At 38.8% G+C, this 20895-nt stretch overlaps 1 protein-coding gene across 1 annotated transcript in view; it reads right to left on the reverse strand.

Annotated features, from left to right (window-relative positions):
* Positions 1–20895, reverse strand: part of HPGD (15-hydroxyprostaglandin dehydrogenase) — a 38282-nt gene that overhangs the window by 15477 nt on the left and 1910 nt on the right. Inside the window, exon 3 of the mRNA XM_007067067.4 lies at positions 17196–17302. Coding sequence (XP_007067129.1) covers positions 17196–17302 — 107 coding nt within the window. The remainder of the gene's footprint in view (positions 1–17195; positions 17303–20895) is intronic.

The following is a 20895-nucleotide window of genomic DNA, read 5'->3' on the forward strand; positions in this document are numbered from 1 at the left end:
TAGCTGTGATTACAGGCACATGCCACTGCACCTGGTATTACAGTATACTTAAAATTAAAAGGTTTCAGAGTAGCAGCCGTGTTAGTCTGTATCCGCAAAAAGAAAAGGAGTACAAGAACGTGTGAGGAACAGTACAGGGGAAAAATAAACATGGGGAAATAATTTTACTTTGTGTAATGACACATCCACTCCCAGTCTTTATTCAAGCCTAATTTAATGGTGTCCAGTTTGCAAATTAATTCCAATTCAGCAGTCTCTTGGAGCAAAATTGGAATTAATTTGCAAACTGGACACCATTAAATTAGGCTTGAATAAAGACTAGGAGTGGATGTGTCATGACACAAAGTAAAACTATTTCCCCATGTTTATTCCCCCCCCACACACACACTTTTCCTCACACATTCTTGTCAACTGCTGGAAATGGCCCATCTTCATTATCACTGCAAAAGATTTTCTGTTTTTTTTCCCTCTCCTGCTGGTAATAGCTCACTTTACCTGATCACTCTCGTTACAGGTGTATGGTAATACCCATTGTTTCACGTTATCTATGTATATAAAATCTCCCCACTGTATTTTCCACTGCATGCATCCGATGAAGTGAGCTGTAGCTCACAAAAGCTTATGCTCAAATAAATTTGTTAGTCTCTAAGGTGCCACAAGTACTCCTTTTCTTTTTTAAAATTAAAAATGATCTAAACCAGGTTTAGATGAAAGTTCCATAGCTCAACTATATCTTAATAATGGGATGAATATAGATACCAAATCTAAATGCTCCCAAATGTAGGGAAAGTTTCGATTTGGATTTTCAACCTAAAAGTTCTGATCCAAGGCTTTGGTTTGGACTTATTTTTATTTTAAATAAATATGTATGTGGAAACTAACAGATCTAGGGCTTGTTTTCACTATGGGGGTAAGTCGACCTAAGTTACACTACTCCAGCTACGTGAATAACATAGCTGGAGTCGACTGTAGCTTCGGTCCACTTATCCCAGTGTCTTCATGGTGCTGACTTGATGGGAGATGCTCTCCAATTGACTTCCCTAACTACTCTTGGAGAGCTGGAATACTGGGGTCAACCAGAGAGTGCTCTGCCATTGATTCAGTGTGTCTTCACTAGACCCGCTAAATCGATCCCGACTGCTTCGATTGCAGCAGCATCCATCTCCCTGTAGTGGAGACCAGCCCCTGCTATCGTCAGTGTGTCCTAAAGACAATATACAATGCCCAGTTATACAATAGGTCAAAATCTGATAGCAACCTGATAGCAACAGATAGCAATATGGGAAACTGATTTCCCTGTGCAATATGTAAGAGACTGGGCATTGCCAAAGTGTCAGCTGAGATGTTGGAAGTAAACTGAAAGCCTTTTCAGGCCACAGCACCCACTACCCATAAAAGTCGGTAACCTTTGATTTTGACCCTAGACAAGTTGTAAACTGCACACTTGTCAATCTTTAGGTTTGCAAATGCTAATACATTTTATAAATATCTTCCCTAATATTTGTGAAAATTGCTGACCTCCTCATTCTACTTTCTGTTCACAGGATCATTATGCTCATGCACTTTTCTATAAGGGCCCAATCTTATGATGTGTTTAGCAACTTCAACTCCTACTGCTGTCAATGGGAATTGAGGGTGCCTTATAGGAGCAAGGCTTATGTACTCTCTCTTATACTCCTTACAGGAACAGTATTTGATACATGTCTTCAGAGATATGTCTGTTAATAAATGTATTGTGTAGGGCTGTTTAATGTTAATTGTACTATATAACCATCAAAGGAATTATTAAAGCTATGTGCATTTATGCCTGATGGTGCTGCCCTAAGGTATAATTATTCTGGTGATAAACAGTAGCTATAATATATAAGGTGAAAGCAGCTGAACTGTTAATAGATCCATTAGTTGAGACTGGTGATGAAGAATGTTCTATTATGTTATAGGTTGCACAGAGCCCACACTAAGTCCCATAGGTAGGTCCCTACTAAATTCATGGTCCATTTTATGGTCATGAAATTTATGATTTTTAAAATCCTATGTTTTCAATTATTTAAATCTGAAATTTTATGGTGTTGTAACTGTAGGAGTTCTTAGACCTTAGTCCGCCCCATGCTTTGCTGCACATTGGGCTACCCACATTTACATCCTTGCCTGTCAACTGCCCTTCTCTCCAAATCTTCCCATTTCATGTTGAGGTGCTTGCTGTAGTTCAGAACTGTTCATTCCATGTTATTTGTGGTCTTCCTCTTTCTTCTTGCGTTTTCTGGCTTCCATTCAAGGGCGGTATTTGGTAAGTGTTCTTTTTCCATTTTCAGCACATATCCCAGCCACTGCTGTCTTCTTTTGTAGATTATTTGTGAGAGGGTGCCTTGTCCACTAATTTTTCTGACTTCATTTGTCTTCATATATCTCTATATGTTACTCCCAGTATTCTTCTCAGACATTTGTGATGAAATGCATCTAGCTTAGGAGTCCTGTAGAGGTCCTGACCCAAAATGGGGCTGTGGGGGGGTTGCAAGATTATTGTAGGGGGGCTGCGGTATTGCCACCTTTACTTCTGCACTGCAGAAGTCTCCCCCATGAAATCTGTATAGTATAGGGTAAAAGTACACAAAAGACCAGATTTCACGGGGGAGCCTAGCGTTTCTCAAACTGGGGGTTCTTTCACTCCCCTGTGAAATCTGGTCTTTTGTGCACTTTTACCTTATACTATACAAATTTCAGGGGGAGACCAGATTTCTCAGTCTGTGACGCTTTTTTCACAGCCATGAATTTGGTAGGGTCCTACCCATAGGGAATCAGATAGAGGACCTATCCTGTCCTAGAGAAGCTGCTCAGCCTGCAGGGTGGAAAGGAAGAATCCCACCTGGGATAATTAAATGAAATAAATGAATAGGAAAGGGAAATAGCTTGGAACTTTTTGAGGAAGTGCTCTTCCTCCCCCCCATCGCTTCCTTCCCTACTTCAAGGAAGTAATAGAGCCAGATGATTCCCAGACCAAGTCCCAACCACATGGCAGGGAGAACCTAGATAGTTGACTGCTTTATCAACATCACAGGATTGCAAATCTTCCTAGACTAAATTAATGCTATTAATATTTCTCGTGGCTGAAGCAAACCAGCAAGTGTTTGGAAGTGACTCTTACCTTTATACTAAACTGAGGAGAATCCTGATCCTAAATGTGAGGGTTTGTCTTCACTGCAGAGTTAACTTGGGCTCTGTCTTGAGTGTTGTCACTAACCTGGCTCACATCCACAAACAACTCCTCCCCCATGTGTAATAGAGCTTTACACCTGAGCTAGATGCCCCGTTTGGGGGTAGAAGCTAAAGCCAGAATGCTCCCCACATTTGGGGTGGTAGCCCACTCATTTTGAAATATGAACAAAGGCTAAGCCACTCGAGTGCTGATGGTCCTCCAATGCCTTCCCACAATTCCCTGCATGTGACCAGAATGACCACAATTCACTGGGAAAGAATCATAGAGTGTCTCAGCTGACTGTAATACGAAGAACCATGGGATACTGCCCTCACAAGTCCTAGTGATGCACACAAGTGAGTGCAGCACCAGAGTGGATGCAGCTGAGTGAAAACACTGGACTATGGCTTTGCATTGTGGCTGCTCACACCTGGGATAAGCCAACCCAGGGGCTCACACCCAGGTGCTGATTACTCAAGTTAACGCTGCAATGAAGACATACCCTGTAAGCAGGCCAGAAAAAGAAGCTCCTTGCAGAAAAGCATATGCTTTAAATAGAGATAGTATTTGTTTCTCCTTTGTGTTGTACTCTCTACTACTGCTGGTATGTCACTCTACAGTTTAATGCTCCCCTCATATTTTATCCCTTATGAAATGCAACTTTGAACTCCCACTTTTGGAATCAGCCAGAAACACTTCGGCTGGAGTGTTTTGGAGGAAAGTCTCCCAGATATTACTTCAAGCTACTATAAAATATGGCTGATGGAAAGCCAAACAGCCAAAGAACAACCGTCATGTTTCTGTACACCCTTGCTTCCAGTTTTGGATAATAAGGGAAAAGGAAATCTCTGAAACTACCTCCAAGCCAGCCAAGTATAAATATTTTTCTGTAATATGGCCTTCAGTGCACTGATGTAGGACTAACGGGAACATGTGAGGAGAGAAGTGTCTTCTGGTTTGGTAATTCTTATTACATACTTGAGAAAGAAATGTTGACCCTTACTCTTAATCACTGATCATTCTTAAATCAGTGCATTCATCTGTATTTTCTTTTTTTGTATTTGAAAATAAAAAGTCACTAAAAATCTGTTTCCCCCCCGCATTGTTTTAATGTATATCTGTTAATCCACTACATGCAGCAGAAATCATGTCAAAACATAAAGCATGTTGCCTTTGAAGAAGTGACTTGTGATAAATAATCCATTTACCATTGTATTCAGCAGCTTGGATGTTCTCCATAAAAATGTAAAGAACAAAGAACAGCAAACTGTTCAAATTAGAAACTGAACAGTTACTAAATGCAGGTAAAGTGAAAATTAACAAAGTTGAAACACCAGCACTTGTCCCATAGCTACCAAAACCCACTATTGGTAGCAGCTCTGAAAGTAACCTCACTGCTTGCCAACAAAACCCACCATCTCCATACTGTTGATCATAGTTTTCTTACTTAAATATACACATTGATTTATAATAAATAATGAGGACACTCATCATTACACTGTTACAGTCTGAGTATACTACCAATAAAAGCAGTTGCACTCCGACAGCTGCCAATAAAAAGTGTATTTACCATGCTACTGTCCAGCAAAGTTATAATCATGAGTGTAGAAACTTGTCTTAATGTAATATTAGTTTACTTCTGCAATCCCAATTACAGAATTGGATGACAGTAGTTCATGCATGCCAAAGCACCAAATGCTAATAAAGACAAAAGTAAATCCCTGACAGCATGCCATTATTTTGCAAAGTAAATAATTGGACACTGAGGCAAAACACCTCAATGTAGCTGTTGGAGAACTCAAATCCCTACCATATATTATGACTAATGACCCTAGTTAACATGCTGACTGGTCTTTTATGTGTAAATGACAAGCTCAAAAACAAAAGTTACAAACTTTTAGCCTCCTCTTGTAATCTTCTTCCCCCACAGTGGCTTTATAGTTTCAGCTATATTACTCTAAACAGAAAATATGGTGACATGCTGTATCTAAGCAAAGCCTAACATATTTCTCCTGGCTTTAGCAACATGCCTATTCTACATTATGTAACACTTAGATATGTTGACATACTTATCACCTTTAATTCAAATTCACATGCTATTTCTACATCATTATGAACTTCCTAGCATGATCTATAAGCACCAGTGCAAAAATGTGTCCATCTTCACTGACTACTTCAAACCTCATTATCAGCCATTACATTTGACAAATGTTTACTGTTAACTCAATATATGAGGTATTTCTAATAATCCAGGGATTCCATCTTATTGCGCTAGCTTCTTGTAGCAGTAAAACACCACATCTTCTTACCTAGAAAAACTAGTATTTCCTGCTGAGAAATGATTTCCTGCATTCCTGTAAGATTGGAGATGACTATTACATTGGTACAAAGATGAAAAGGCAACTGGTGTGTTTGGGAAAACTTGTAGACCCCTTTATCTCCTTACCTCTCCTGACACTTTTTATATAGGTGTTAAAAACAATTTACTCTATGTTAATAGAAAACAATTGATTTGGGCAAGTTCATAAAGTTACTGAACAGGTGGAATTTGAACCTTGGTTGTTTGACTTTCATATTTTCTTTGTTGCTTGATTAACATCATACTTCATGAGCTATACATAAAATAAATGAATAATATATGAGGTACCTATGAGGCTTGAAACCAAATGCTGCTGGTAAGATTTGCACTGCAGGGGGTAAAACAGCATGTTGCTGTTCTCCAGGGTGGGGTGTGTTTGGGGGAACGGTTGATCCCGTCAGGGTTTGGGCTTTAATACTACATTCTAGGAAGCTGGGTTTAAACAGTTTCTCATTACACTATAAACAATTTGCCTCTCAGTGCAGCATTTGCCTCAACATTAGTCACTGTTAGCATAAACTGAGAGTCCATAAACCAGTAAGAAACCATAAACCAGTAAGATCACATGCTTAATGTACAATTACTGAGGTAAATCTGCATACCTTTTTCTAATGTGTTCTTCCATGATCCACAATGGCATGTGAGTCACAGATATGATTATTTTCAGAGCTTGCAGATTTCTTTTTATACATATGGTCTGATCTGCTGCAATTGATTTCAGTGGGGGCAATTCTAATCACTTTAATAGAAATAGTTTTCTCTTCATGGGCCTGATCCTATCTGGAGCACTGACTTAGTATGGGAGAGTACTAGTGAGCTACTGAATTGCAAGGGTGATTTCTCTCTTATTAACTAGTAGGCTGTTGGCTTGATTCCAGAAAGGACCTAAATCTTTGCCTGTGCAATTTAATTTTTTTCAGAGAACATCATTCTAAAAAAAAAAAAAAGGGTTCATTTCATCAGTCAAGTACAAGGATATGAAATTGTGACTTTCCTTTGATGTAATCACCATTTTGAATATTGAGGAGTACTTATGGCACCTTAGAGACTAACAAGATTGAAGATTGTAACTTGCATTTTGAGTGTGTAGATGTGACTAGCTGGAGATGTCCAGGATAGAATAAGGCAACTTATTGCATGCCTCGCACCTTCTTGAAGCAACTAACACGAGTTATCAATGGTGGTTGTCAGAACAATTGATTGGATAAAAGATTTGGTTTCCCACTTTGTATCCAGGGGAAGGTGGGACTTTAACCACTTGACTGCAGCTTTGAAGCTGGTCTGGAGCTGCATGACAAAGGATTGGAAACCATATTTAAGGACAGGATCTCTCCAATTTCTTTCTCTTACTCTTACTTTTACTAGCTGATCATAGACCAAAAACTGAAGGACTGCTGGAAGCAGAAGCCAGGAGTGGCCTACTTGTCTGAGAGATGAAGGGTGAGCATGGAAAGATTATATAGGCTTTTTTTTCCCTAAAGATCTGTAATTCTTGTATGCTTTGAAAGTAAAACTTATTGTCTCTTAGAAACCCCTGTGCAAAGACTGTTCCTTACTTTATCTGGCACATAGTCCTCAAAGAGTTAAACTATAATCCAGTGCAATGGAATCTGTGGGAGTACACATAAGTGACTGGGGAAGCTCGGGTGGGTTCAGCACTGGTTTCAGGACCTAAGGCAGTTTGTGCTGTGGAGTCCCACATCACAAGGAGAGGTGCTAGACAGGAGGTAAGCACCTGAAAGTGTGGTTGGGTCCTGTTACAACAGACTGGTGACTGTACACTAAGGAGCTCAACTAGGTCTGTAAGATAATCTTTGTCTTGCATTTGGCTAGGATATTTGAATTGATGAGAGTATTAATTCAATATTCCTTACACAATCCCCAGTATGATATGTAGTTCTTAAAAGTATTTTTTATAAATAAAGGTTCCAAACACTTGACGCTATTCTAGCTTTCAGAAGAGGGGAGAGAGATTGCAGCTGAAGTGATCCCACTGGAGTTTTTATTTATGCATTGGTTTGAATGCTGGGCCATGGGTGGCATTCTAAACTCATAATCTTTAGCAGTAACTAGGGAATGGCTGACCTGCGTAGTCTCCTGTTTTTCCTGCATGCTTGAATCTCCTGGGGAACTGGAAGACTTAACAGGAAGTGGGAGAGATCATAGCAGCTAGGGGTGTGTGCTAGTAGAACATCTCATCCTCATTTCCAGTCAGAAGACCTCAGAGCATAGAGTTTATAGGATGAATGTGTGGGTAGCTGAGGAGGTGGTAGAGTACCTCATGCTATCTGTGTGAAGTTGGGATTTTTGAGTAGAGCTGAGGCTTTGGGAAGAGAAGCAACAGCAGGGCCAGCAACAATGGCAGAGCTGAGCCTCGAAATGGCCTCCATGATTCCAGCTCCCACAGAGCTGGGCAGTGGGTCTAAAATACCCCCCCAAAGAGAGAGCCAGTGGTTAGGGTGGTAGCCTGGGTCTTGGGAAACAGGAGTTCAGTTCCCTGCTTCACCCTAGATGTGTGGCATTGAGAAAGTCACTTAGTCTCTCTGTGCCTCAGTTCTCCAGCTGGGGAATAATAGCACTTTCCTAGCTCACAAGGGTGTTGTTAGGATAAATATGTTAGAGTGTGAGGTGTTTAGCTACGACAGTAATGGGGCCACATAAGTATCTTAAGTAGATAGAATCTGACAGGACTGATGAATGGACAAAGCTGTGACATGCCGCATTGAAATACACACAGCAAAACCCTGACCGATAAGACAGTAAACATATGAATGCCAAAGTGAGGGGAGCTCCCTCTCCTGCCCCATAAACGTCATTCGATGCAGTGTAGCCTGTAACTTGAGGAGTTAAAGGCATTTAAATGACCAGTAAATTTTGATTTTCCTCGAAAATATTAACCCAGTTGCCTTCAAGGGACTGTATTTATTACTAAATACATTCTGCACCAGGGTGTAAACAGGTTAAGGGAAACCCCAGAACTAGAGACTGAATCAAATGTCCTGTCAATGCTATCAATTACACCTCTTTAAACTTCAGATCCACAAAGTTGCTGAGCAAAGTGGCTTGTTTTTTTTTTGTAGCTCATATGATCAGGAGTTAGATAAGCACTCTTCCGTTCTTCTATCTGCAGGACCAAGCTATTTAAGTTCTTCGTAGGATCAAGCCCTGAGTGACTGTGACACTAGGCAGGCTTCAATTGAGAAATGGAGAAAACTTCACCAATCTCAATTATCAGACAATTTTTACCTTTGTTTGTATAAATTAGTTTATATAAATGAGACCAACAAAAACGAAAAATGACTGATTTAATGATGTCTGCTAGACTTCCTCAAGTTCTGCCCAGTAATAATGAGACTCTTGCATGCCTGAACAAATTCTATGCATGTATTTGAATTTTGCCTCTTTCTAATAACTGTTGTTACACAACTGCAATATTTGAGCTTTCTAATGCTACCAGTGAAATATATGTAAAACACTCAGTGAAATATGAGAACAAGAATTCCTAAATATATTTTATTCAAGAAATCTGACTAAATTAGTTTCCAAAACTTTAGTGGAGTAAGGCATCAGGTTTCTTCCTTCCCCTCTTAGACCCCTTCTGCTCTCAAACATACACACACTTTTTCTTAATTAATCAAGTTTAGAAATGTTTAGAAAAGGATAACTATATATTCTAAAACATTAAAAATTAAAAGCGGTGATAAATTAATTTTAAGTTTTTATTTTTAATGACAAATATTTCAGCTGAACATTTTATTCCAGCCCTGGCCTCTTTATCTTATTTGTTTATGCTCTTGTCTAATTATTATAAAGTAGTTTAACTCATAATTCTTGTTCTCACAAGTCAGAAAAGCAAATTAAGGTTTAATATGCGTGGTAAACAAAAATATTAAGAGTCTACTATCCATAATTTAAAGTAATGAACAAACATTTTCCTACCAGAATGATTCATAAATTTGAGGTTAACCCATGTAATCACTTTTTATGATATTTTATGGGTCTTTTCTAGCCCAAGACAATGTACAGCTTTACATGCATAATGTATTTGTGGCTATGACTGTGTATGTCTTCAAAGGGAAGCTGACATTGTGTCTAGAGGTTGAATAAAAATCCAAAAACTGTACAGTGGCAAGCTTAATTTGGCATTCCCTACTCACATATCATGTATGTTGAGAGATGAGAGAGTTGAATCATTATTAGATTCCCTAACTCAGTACTCCAAAACAAAGCATTTTTTCTGTCAAGATGAATGAAGCTCAATACAACTGTAATTGAAATCAGCATAGCTATTTTTGTTGACTTCAGAGGAAAATGATTTAACCCTTAGTGTGTTTTTTTTTTTTTTAGTGAAAGTACAAAGTCTTTGTAGAACTATTAAAAGGGAAACAGTTGCACTGAGTAGAGTTAATCTATGGAATTCACTGCCATGGGAATCTTTTCATTGGCTGCCACTCTTTCTACATCTCGATCAGGCTTCTTACTCTAGAAACACCTTACAGAAAGAAATTAGATAAGTGTCATGCCCAAAGTCACACAGCAAATGAATGGTTTCAGAGTAACAGCCGTGTTAGTCTGTATTCACAAAAAGAAAAGGAGTACTTATGGCACTCCGATGAAGTGAGCTGTAGCTCACGAAAGCTTATGCTCAAATAAATTGGTTAGTCTCTAAGGTGCCACAAGTACTCCTTTTCTTTATAGCAAATGAATATCGAAATTGAAAAGATAAGCAGGGATTCCCAGCTCCAAGTTCTTGATCAAACCATAAGTCAACACTCTTACTCATCCCTGTTCATCTTATGTACAGCATTCCACAATTGCCTGAGTGTATTATAGAGTTTTATTCCACTTCCTGTTAAGCACTGGATGCTGGCTACCATTTGAGTACTTGCTATGACAGCCAATGGTTTGATCCAGTGTGGCAGTTCCAGTGTTTCTATTTGCTCAGTATTGTTTTGTGCTTTTATAAAAAAATATGATTTTTGTTAAATAAAATGCTGGCTGCTTAAACTGTTAATGATGTCAAAGAAATAAAATAAAGTACATGATTCCAGTTTTAACAAATAATCATAGTTAGTGTATCCTGCTTATTTTAAATAGTTCTTTTCCATTTTAAAATATGGTTTTGTGGATGACTTTAATGCTTTTGAGAGTGATACGTTAGTTAGATCTAGGCATAATAAGAACATAAAAATGGCCATACTGGGTCACACACCACACAACAGAACCACTAACCCAGGAACCTATCCTTGCAACAAAGCCCGTTGCCAACTGTGTCCACATATCTATTCAGGGGACACCATCATAGGGCCTAATCACATCAGCCACAATATCAGAGGCTCGTTCACCTGCACATCTACCAATGTGATATATACTATCATGTGCCAGCAATGCCAGCATACTATCATGTGCCGAACTGGACGGTCTCTACGTAAAAGAATAAATAGACACAAATCAGACGTCAAGAATTATAACATTCAAAAAACAGTCGGAGAACACTTCAATCTCTTTGGTCACTCGATTACAGACCTAAAAGTGGCAATTCTTCAACAAAAAAGCTTCAAAAACAGATTCCAACAAGAGACTGCTGAATTGGAATTAATTTGCAAACTGGATACAATTAACTTAGGCTCGAATAAAGACTGGGAGTGGATGGGTCATTACACAAAGTAAAACTATTTCCCCATGTTTATTCCCCCGCCCCCCGCCACTGTTCCTCAGACGTTCTTGTCAACTGCTGGAAATGGCCCACCTTGATTATCACCACAAAAGGTTTTTTTTTCTCTCCTGCTGGTAATAGCTCACCTTAAGTAATCACTTTCATTACAATGTGTATGTAACACCCATTGTTTCATGTTCTCTGTGTATATAAATCTCCCCACTGTATTTTCCACTGAATGCATCCAATGAAGTGAGCTGTAGCTCGCGAAAGCTTATGCTCAAATAAATTTGTTAGTCTCTAAGGTACCACCAGTCCTCCTTTTCTTTTTGCGGATACAGACTAACATGGCTGCTACTCTGAAACTTCTCAGGCAAGGAGTTCCATAGGTTGACTGTGCACTGTGTGAAGAAGAACTTCCTTTTATTTGTTTAAAACCTGCTGCCCATTAATTTCATTTGGTGGCCCCTATATTATTCTTATATTATGGGAACAAGTAAATAACTTTTCCGTATTCACTTTCTCCACACCACTCATGATTTTATATACCTCTAGGAGCAATCAAACTGTAAACTATTAATTTCACTTTCAACCTATTATAATTGACGCTAGAAGTCTGGCTTAGGGAAGAGAACTTACATTCAGATCATTGCCTGGTAGCAAACCTGTATTATGTGAAAGTGCATAGCAAAGTATCTGGTTATTTATGTTTTAGGAACAAGATTTGAAACATCATATTCATACACTGCACATGACTTATCACATATGTTTTGTACTCAAACCTCTTTGTTTTTTTGACTCCACAGGAACTGTGCCTACCTCTACACTAGTGAATTTTGCGATTTAACTGCAAAGAGCCTTCCATGGAGATCACATTATGTTCTGACATATTGTGCCCAGTAATGTACCTTGTTAGGGCATGGAAGTAATATCTCAGATCCAGGTAGCAGTTTCTTGAAGGCTTTAATTAGTGTGTCTTGAAGAAACAACTGACCAGTAGTTAGGTGGCCAGCTACAACCATATATACCCTGAGTTAACTGCTAGCATACAAATAAAGGCACAGTCAATTGTGTGATGGCATAATTACAGCCTGTTTTTTAAACTTGGACCATTTGTGTCTATCTATACTGACTCTGCACCAATCTGTTGGTGTCACTCACTTCTTGTGAGACACCGTCATCAGTTCTCAATGCAAAATATCCTGGAGGTTAATCTCCTAGCATGATTCATAAGAGCTTGAAACAGGGGTGGATGAAGTAATATATATAGTTCAGTATGTTAAAAATGGTATTTGATTACAGTGCCATGGAAAAGAAAGAAAGTTTATTAAATAAGATTTAAGCTGGGGGCCCTATCCTGGGATCTCAGCTGAGCCTGTACTGAGACAGACCAGTCTGGTGCAAACACAAGTGTGGATAGACTTGTAGGAATCAAGGAGAACAAGAATGTAATTTAAACTGTAGATGTGCTGTCAGTCTGTTTTTCATGCTGATCTATTTTTTCTGTCTTTTTAAAAAAACATAATTGATTCTGCACCTATAGTATGAGCTTTCTATAACTTGCCATAGTACAGTCCATGTCACTTAAGTCTACTTTCCCTGATGTTTTTGTCAGGAACACATTGGAATTCAGTGGCATCCATCCTGAAGGGCTTGAAAGCTTCTGCAGGGCACAGTCTTAATTGATACTGACTATACTTTACTACATAAAGTAAAAAGGTCATTAAGGCCCCTAGATTTAGGTACAACTGAAATCCATAAAACTCCTGCTTGGTAGGCACCTAATTTCCATTCTAGAAGTCCCTTTAGGGGCCTAAATTTCTGCCTCTGGGCATGTGCACTGCTGACTCAGCTAGGTGGCCAGACACTTCTTATGCTTAAGACCCAGTGTGATCCTCAAACCAGGTGAAGATAGGTGTTGCCTCACCTATATTGTATGTGGGCCCTGATCCAGTAGTTAGGCATAGAGTATGCCTAACTCCACACAAAATGGGAGGGAGTGGGGAAAGGAGGCAGCCTCCTTTAGATCTGAAGTTACATGGATTAGGGCACTCACAGGTTCAGTTCTCCCCCTTGCCAGATTAGGGGATAAGAACTGAACCAGAGTTTCCCCACATCTCAGCTGAGGGCCACTGGACTATGGGATTTTCTGATGTGAGTCTCCCTATCTCTCCTGTTTAAACTGTTCCACTTTGCATTTTTAATTATTTATACATTAAGCCAGAGAGCGTGAGAATGACACTTTAGTCTGGTAGTTAGGGCACTCACCTGTTCAAATCCCTTCCCCTCAGGCAAAGAGGGAATTGAACCAGGGTCTCCTGCATCTTGGGTCAAAAGTTATAAGGAGCACGCATCTCCTCCTTGCTCCCTCCCTGCACTACTGCTTTGTGTGGAGTTCAGCCTGTGTATCATTACCACTTTTGCAAAAAATGTCCTAGGTGCTTGACTCCAGCAGAGGGTTCCCAGCTGTAGATCCTGGCCAGAGAATACACACCTTTCTCCAACCCGGGCATGTGCACCTAACTCCCTGAGTGGGGCGGGGCTTAGGACACATCCCTCTCATTGGCATCTGCCATTGGCTAGCTTAAGCAGCTCCCCACTTAGCATGCTAGCTTTTGTGGATCCCATTCTTAGGCAGCTTTCTCTCCCCATGCATTGTACAGGGAGCCTAGGCACCTAACTCAGGCTTTGTAGATTCCAGTGGTGTGGGGGGTGGGGACTAGGTGCCTAAAAGGCAGGTTTTGCAATGTCTAAGTCCCTTTGTGAATCTGAGCCTAGAAGACTAACTGTAGAAATACTTCATTTAGGACACTTTTTCGTTTTCTCTTTTGAAAGACACAACGATTTAAAAGATCACTTCAGCAATTTTGTATCAGAATCAGCATACTCAAATTACGCAAAATAACTTCTGCTGACACTTCTACCAAAATGTCTGTGGATGAATCTGTTTTTGATATTAACATATCAGTAAAAAGAGCTCAAGGAGTCTCCTCCATCAACAATCCATTGAAGAGTCCCAATGCCAACACTGACCATATGAAATGAGACAAGAAAGGAGGTGGTGAGGTTGGGCAATGAGCTTGCTCTCCACCTATACTAGCCACTAGAGCTGCCCAGCAGCATGCACTCCTTCAGGCTCCCAGAAGATATTTCCAGCTAGCCATCCTTCTGCGACTTCTGCTTTAGCATGGCCACTCTTCACCCTTTCCAGTGCACCTCTGGCTATAAAATCCATAACCTAGCCTTGTACTTTTAGATCTCTTATCTTGCTCTATTAGTTAGTTGTCAAATTCCAACAGAGTGCCCATGTGATTTGGTTCGTACTGTATGTGTTTTGATCAAATTTAAAACATCTTCATGTATAAAAAGTCATTATCCTACGAAATGATGATTGAAATTATTTTTTGCATATATATCCTTCATTGGAAGACTGACATAAAAATATCTTTCATGGCTGTAACCCCATGCAAACTCTGTATTAATCCCTCTTCCAAACTTCCTGTTGCTGTCCTGTTTGCAGGTGCAAATTACTATGTTTGGCATTCGGATTCATGGGAGTGATGTATAGAGATACACTGAATCCTAACATGGAAGCAGGTCTTTCCTAAATATTGGAATGACAGTCAGAATTTGAAAGGTCAGGGCATAAAGTAAGTCCTTCTTGACTGACAGCTCTTTTGGAGTTCAGATCTCCAAGCTATGTGGCTTGAAGATGGAACCACCCAGAAATGGTGACTGAGAAGTGAACCCCCACGTACAACATTCTTTGGCAATGGGAAGTTGGGATGGCATTGGAATGGTAGTCATGTTGGTTGTGAGTTCAATACTTGAAGGGTCCATTTAGGGATCTGGGGCAATTGGGTATTGGTCCTGCTTTGAGTAGGGGGTTTGGACTAGATGACCTCCTGAGGTCCCTTCTAACCCTGATATTCCATGTATTAGCAAACAAGTTGTGACATCATGTCATGTGAGAAACCAGGAATGCATGTTTGAAAGACCTCTTTTGCAAAAACTCACTGAATTTACATGGTTTCAGCTGGACAGCTGCTCTTAAGCTGAAAGAATGTGCTCCAACAAATGGGGAATGGTGAAAATATTTCATACGTGAAGAACTTGGAGCATATTTGTATGCCTTTAGAAAATGAAATATGTAGCCCTAGATTAAACAAATCTTTTAATAGTGGGCAACTTATTTCTCATGTGTATGCCAACTGAGCCTCAATAACAGTTGATGTGTCTTAATCATTTACATAGAAATGGACTCCAGTGAAGACTGAGACTAAAGTAGGTGTATCTTAATGTTATTGTGTATATTCCAGTTTTAAATATGGGCCAATAAGAAGTTATTTTATGTTGTTTATAAGTGATTCATCACTTGTTTATAAGTGATTCATTCTCTAATTTTTATGCACAATATTCCTATTTTCATACATGTTCGTTCACTTGGAATTTTTAGAGGCTCACTACTATTTCTAACTATCTTTTTATTCCAGGTTACCTTCTGACTGATTAGCATTTGGAGGGTTTAAACACATAACACATTTCCCCCATACATCTAATATAGAGAGCCAAAGAATAAACAATTAATGACATTAGTGGATTGTCGGTAATGTAGACCAACATAACTTTTATTGTGGTTGCTTTCAGCCTGAAATAATGGCTTTTCAGGGATCAAAGATCCTCAACCACCATGAGTGTTTTTATTCTCTATATCCCCATATCTATATTTGAAGCCATGTTTACAAGCTGCAAAGATTCAACCGGAGTGAAGAATGTGAGAAATAAGTTGTGAAGTATGAGAGGCGGAGAGCTCATGAACTTTCCATTCCTTGAGAAACTTACTTCTACAGAGTTTATTTGTAAATATTTATTTCTCTCTGCTACAAGACAACTGCTACCTTGGATAGGCTTGTCTACCAGAGGCAGCAGCCATGACTTTTCACACTTTTCACAGCTCAGTATGCTGCAGGTACCATATAGTTTGCGGGATCAGGCCTTGCATGCCATTATGTTAGTCACTAGAATATAGTAGTGTAATGTAGTATACGCTGATAAAAATAATTTAACAATACTGTTATTATAAAACATGGTTATTACCAATAATATTTGAATTTATTCTCTTTTCAGAGCTGTCTGTCTGATTACCAGTTCCAGCAGTCTGCTTTCCATCTATATGTGGAACAATCAGGGGGAAATGTTTATGTACAAATAGCAAAAGACTAGATTTAAGATCTGGTATGTGGATCTAAGGGAAGACTATTTCTCTGCATGTACAACGTGTAAAAAGTAGAGAAAAGAAAAGGAACTAAAGACCATAACCAGTAAATATTTCTCCATCATTAACATTAATAATGTACAGATACAGGACAATGAATGAGTTATCATAGCATTAATGATTCATTTTATTCTTAACTGTTAAGATATATCAGTATTTGAGATTAGTGTTACAATTATAGTACTTGCTTAGGTGCTAGTATAATTATCTGTAGTGACTCATGTATATATAGGTAGGGCCGCGCCATACACTGACCATTAATGGCTCTCATGTCACTGGAAGGTAGGGGGGTTTGAGTGTGTATATATATGTGCATGAGTGGGTTGCGGGCAATATAGGATTTTTAATGTGAAGGAACATGATGATCCATGAAAGAGACTTAACTGTAGAGCATTGGTGCATCTAAACATGATTTAAATAAAAATTGTTTGAAACACTCTTTTCAAATGGTAAATTTGTTTCTTTAGATGTTCTCCAGGAGGACATACATGTTGAGTGTAAACAAAAACCAATGAACCAAAAACACTCTCTCACAAATCCACAGCACATAATTTCCTCCTAAACTTTTCCTTAGGCATAATCAAGCACTATAGGCTGGGATTTTCAAAGAGGAAAATTAAATTAGAGTTGAGTGCCTAACTCCCTTAGGCCTCTTTGAAAATCTCACCTTTAGGTAATACAGTATGGACATTTTAAAACAGATAATGCTTACCAAATTAATTTGTATAGTGCTTTCCCAGTCCTTTTCATTATTCACTCCAGCATTATTAACCACAACATCCAGCCTTCCAAAACGTTCAATTGTTTTTTTAAAAGCACCTACAGTAAAATCCAAGGGAAAAATTCCTTAGCTGTCTTGTTTTCCATATTTTTAAATGTTACACATGGAATGCAAGGCACAATATTTGTTACCCTACCAAAGTATGTTAATTCATCATTTTTTTAAAACAGTTAACGTTAAACACATACTTTGTTAATGTTTAACAAATACAACACTTGTCTAACTATTCAACAAGTATTAACAGTAATTCTATTTAAAGACTGTTAATGGAAGTAGAATAGTACAACCTTTTCACTCAGCATCTTCTGAAATCAAGTCTTTATTGCTTGATCTTGCATTAGTTTGGGTATTCAAGCAATTCAGGATCTGATCCCATGTATCTTTTAAAGAAAAACTTTACATAGTCTGAAAAACTCATGTTTGGGTTTAAATTCAAATTATTTTAAGAATGAGTACATCCTTACTCAATGATGTAATTAATAAATATTTTAAATCTTTAAACTATCAATAATTCACCATATTCCTTGATGAATTGTACCTATTTATGAGTAATTGATGTACACCTTATATATACAGTTACTGATTTATAGCCTCTCAGATTCAATCTCATTCCTTCTATTGTTGACAAATTACCTCCACAGAGTTTCTATACATCAGACAGAATTAAAATTAATGGGCCAGATCCTCGGGACCTCTATGCTCAGCACAACCTGTGCAGGTAGGGAATTCCCAAAGTGGCTTATAGACACCTTTTGTGGTACCCTAAAGATGGCAATGTTTTCAGAATAAAAAGCTTACAACACTTTTGTGGTGCCTGTTTTTTTCAGGGTTGCAAAATAACTCAAAGACAAAAATACATTTAAAAAAGAAAGTGCAGAGATGTCTGTACTGCCAGAATCTGACTCAACAGCAATGTATGCATATTTCCCAGCAATTTAGAGTTCTTAAGGGCTTTATCATAAAACACTGAACAAGTGTCATTAACATTTTCTTTGAACAAAAGAACAGTTTTGAGTCGTGTCTCTGCGCATTTTACTTTTTATTTCCTCCAAGCATTGTTCATCACATGGAACACTTGTTCCATTGAACTGTTTGTCTGTGGCAAACATCAAACAAATACTACATAACAAACATATGTTGAATGAAAATAAATAACTTGATGAAATGAAAATCCAGACCACGTCAGATTCCCTGAAAGGTATTCTTGAGACACCAGGCCATTATGGCCAACAGAAAAGTTACAACAAATTACAAAATTACAACAGCACTGTTGCCATACCTCCTTTTCTCTGGCCACACCCTTACACTAGAATGGGTATAGCACCAACAGCATCAGGTTTGTGTCACTCAGGATTACCCTAGTTAGGGGAATCACCAGGTATTTGGCTAAGGCTGCCAGAGCAATTTTAGAAGGGGTCAGAATATGGTACAATAGTTGTTTTTAAACACAAGAGCATTGTATCATGTTAAAAACAGCAAAAAGCAAAGAATGCATTCATCTAACCTCCCTTGCCTTTCAGAGTTAATGATGATATTATCCTCCACTATAATGTTTTGATATTTAAAGGGCTCTATTTTTAGTTTCCTGTCTTTTCTGTTTTGTGTTAAGTTTATTGCCTATTTTGTTCTTCAGTCTCTGAACCTAACATTCTCTAACCATGTTTTCCTTACTTCCTTAGTGGCCCAATCCTGCACTATCAAAGTTAATTGAAATTCTTTGACTTCAGTGGGAGCAGAACTGGTCACTCAGGGAATCAATGCAGTTTTGGGGATGCAGGATCAGGCCCTTAATTTGATCTCAATTTCAGAATTTGGCTTTATGCTTCACTTGTTTTTCATCCTGCTCTCTACAGAAGCTCTTCAATAACACTGTCCTTGACACATAGCATTCAAAGTCTTCTGTCTTAAAATAACAAAAACAAAAAACTTTTGGCTTATTCTTAATGATGTGTGTATCATTCCTAGGCCTATACAAATCATCTTGACCACACTAGGAAAAAAAAGCAAATACTTTTCAACTGGTCATATTGATGTGTTGAAAAAAACGTTGATTAGTTTATGTAGTCTACTGCTGGCAACAGGTTTGTCAGTCCACAGTGATCACATCTGTTCAGGGTCCGGTCACAGGGTGGCACTACCTCTTTAAGAGGGAGCAGGGTCAGTGTACCTTGTGTCTGGTCAGATGACCAAGATTAGGCTTTAAAATAGGGTACCTGGGCTTGGGAAAGGAAGAGACCTGGTGAATTAGGGCTGGTAGACTCCCCTAAGGGGAGACAGGGAGAACCTGAAAGGAACTGTTTAGAAAAAGGTCCTCCGGAGAGAAAAGCCCTGGGTGGCTGTGCTCAGGGAACAGGACCAGGAACAACAAAACTGACAGATACACCTGTGAGAGGAGGCAGTGAGAGCCTGAGAGGTAAAGGGGTTAAAGTCTCCTGTGAGTAAAAGCCAGGGTGAGTTGAAGAACTGTTTTGTTTGTTTGGACAATAAAACTGCTGAAGAGAGACTGTCTTTGAGAGGTGGGGAGAAGGCCTGCCTTGTTACATATCCATATGAAACAAAAGAATCTAGTTAGTATTATGATAATTAGTAATTTATAATTATTGTAATTATTTTGCATATACATCCATCTCGCCAGTGTTCTTGGCACTGTACAAAATATAAAATACCACCTTCTGAAAATATAAGCACCTTAAAATAAATGAGAGGATCCAACTTAAAGGGGATATGAAAAGGAATGGAAGGTGGGCATAAATATGGACCAAGGCTGATCAGTCCAAAACTGCTTTGCAGAGAAAAAATGGTTTTAAGGTGATTTTTCAAAAGTAAGTTGGGAGAAAATAAAACCAATGTCTGTGCAGAGAGAGCTCCACACTGTTGGGCCATGCACAGCAAAAAGCATGACCATGACCTGACTGCAGATGTGACAGTGGGACCCTGAACAGTGTGCACCGTGTGGCTGCAGACTGTGTTCCTGATCCTGCAACTTGTTTCATAGGGGCAGTCACATGTCCATACAGAACTCCAGTGAAGCAACAGAGGGATTTGCCCACGCTGAACAAATTGCAGTATGAGGACCACTGTCCATAAAAAAGCTTACAGAGTAGGTAGCCATTAAGGAATTTAAAACTAACAGAGCCAATTTAAATTAATTGATCTACTTTATAGGCAACCAGTATAAAAGAGTTGGGGATAGGCGTAGTGTAGTTATGCTTGTTTATACAAGTGAACAATCAGATTGCTGCATTCTGGACAAGCTGCAAATTGCTGAAGTTTTGTGAAGAAAGAATTAAAATAATCACACATTGCTTCTGTGAAGATTATCATGTGACAAAGGTGCAATCATAGAATTTATGAGGCAGAAGAAAGAAACTATGTGTTTATATCAAGTCTGACATCTTTTTCCATGGAAAGAGCATTCACATAAGTGACCCAAGGTTTTTTTTAACCTAACTCACGATCTCTTAATGAATCTGCAAACAGTCATGGGATGTTGTGGTTATCATGAAATGTTTGTGAGATGTCTGTTGTGAAATGCTACATAAAAAAGTAAATATTATTATCCAGAGCTCAGTAGAGCAGTTTATTCCTGAATGAGGACATGCACAAAATCAAAAATCACAGGAGTTGATTG

This window comes from Chelonia mydas, chromosome 4, assembly GCF_015237465.2.
Source record: "Chelonia mydas isolate rCheMyd1 chromosome 4, rCheMyd1.pri.v2, whole genome shotgun sequence".
In the NCBI taxonomy this organism is placed as follows: domain Eukaryota; kingdom Metazoa; phylum Chordata; order Testudines; family Cheloniidae; genus Chelonia; species Chelonia mydas.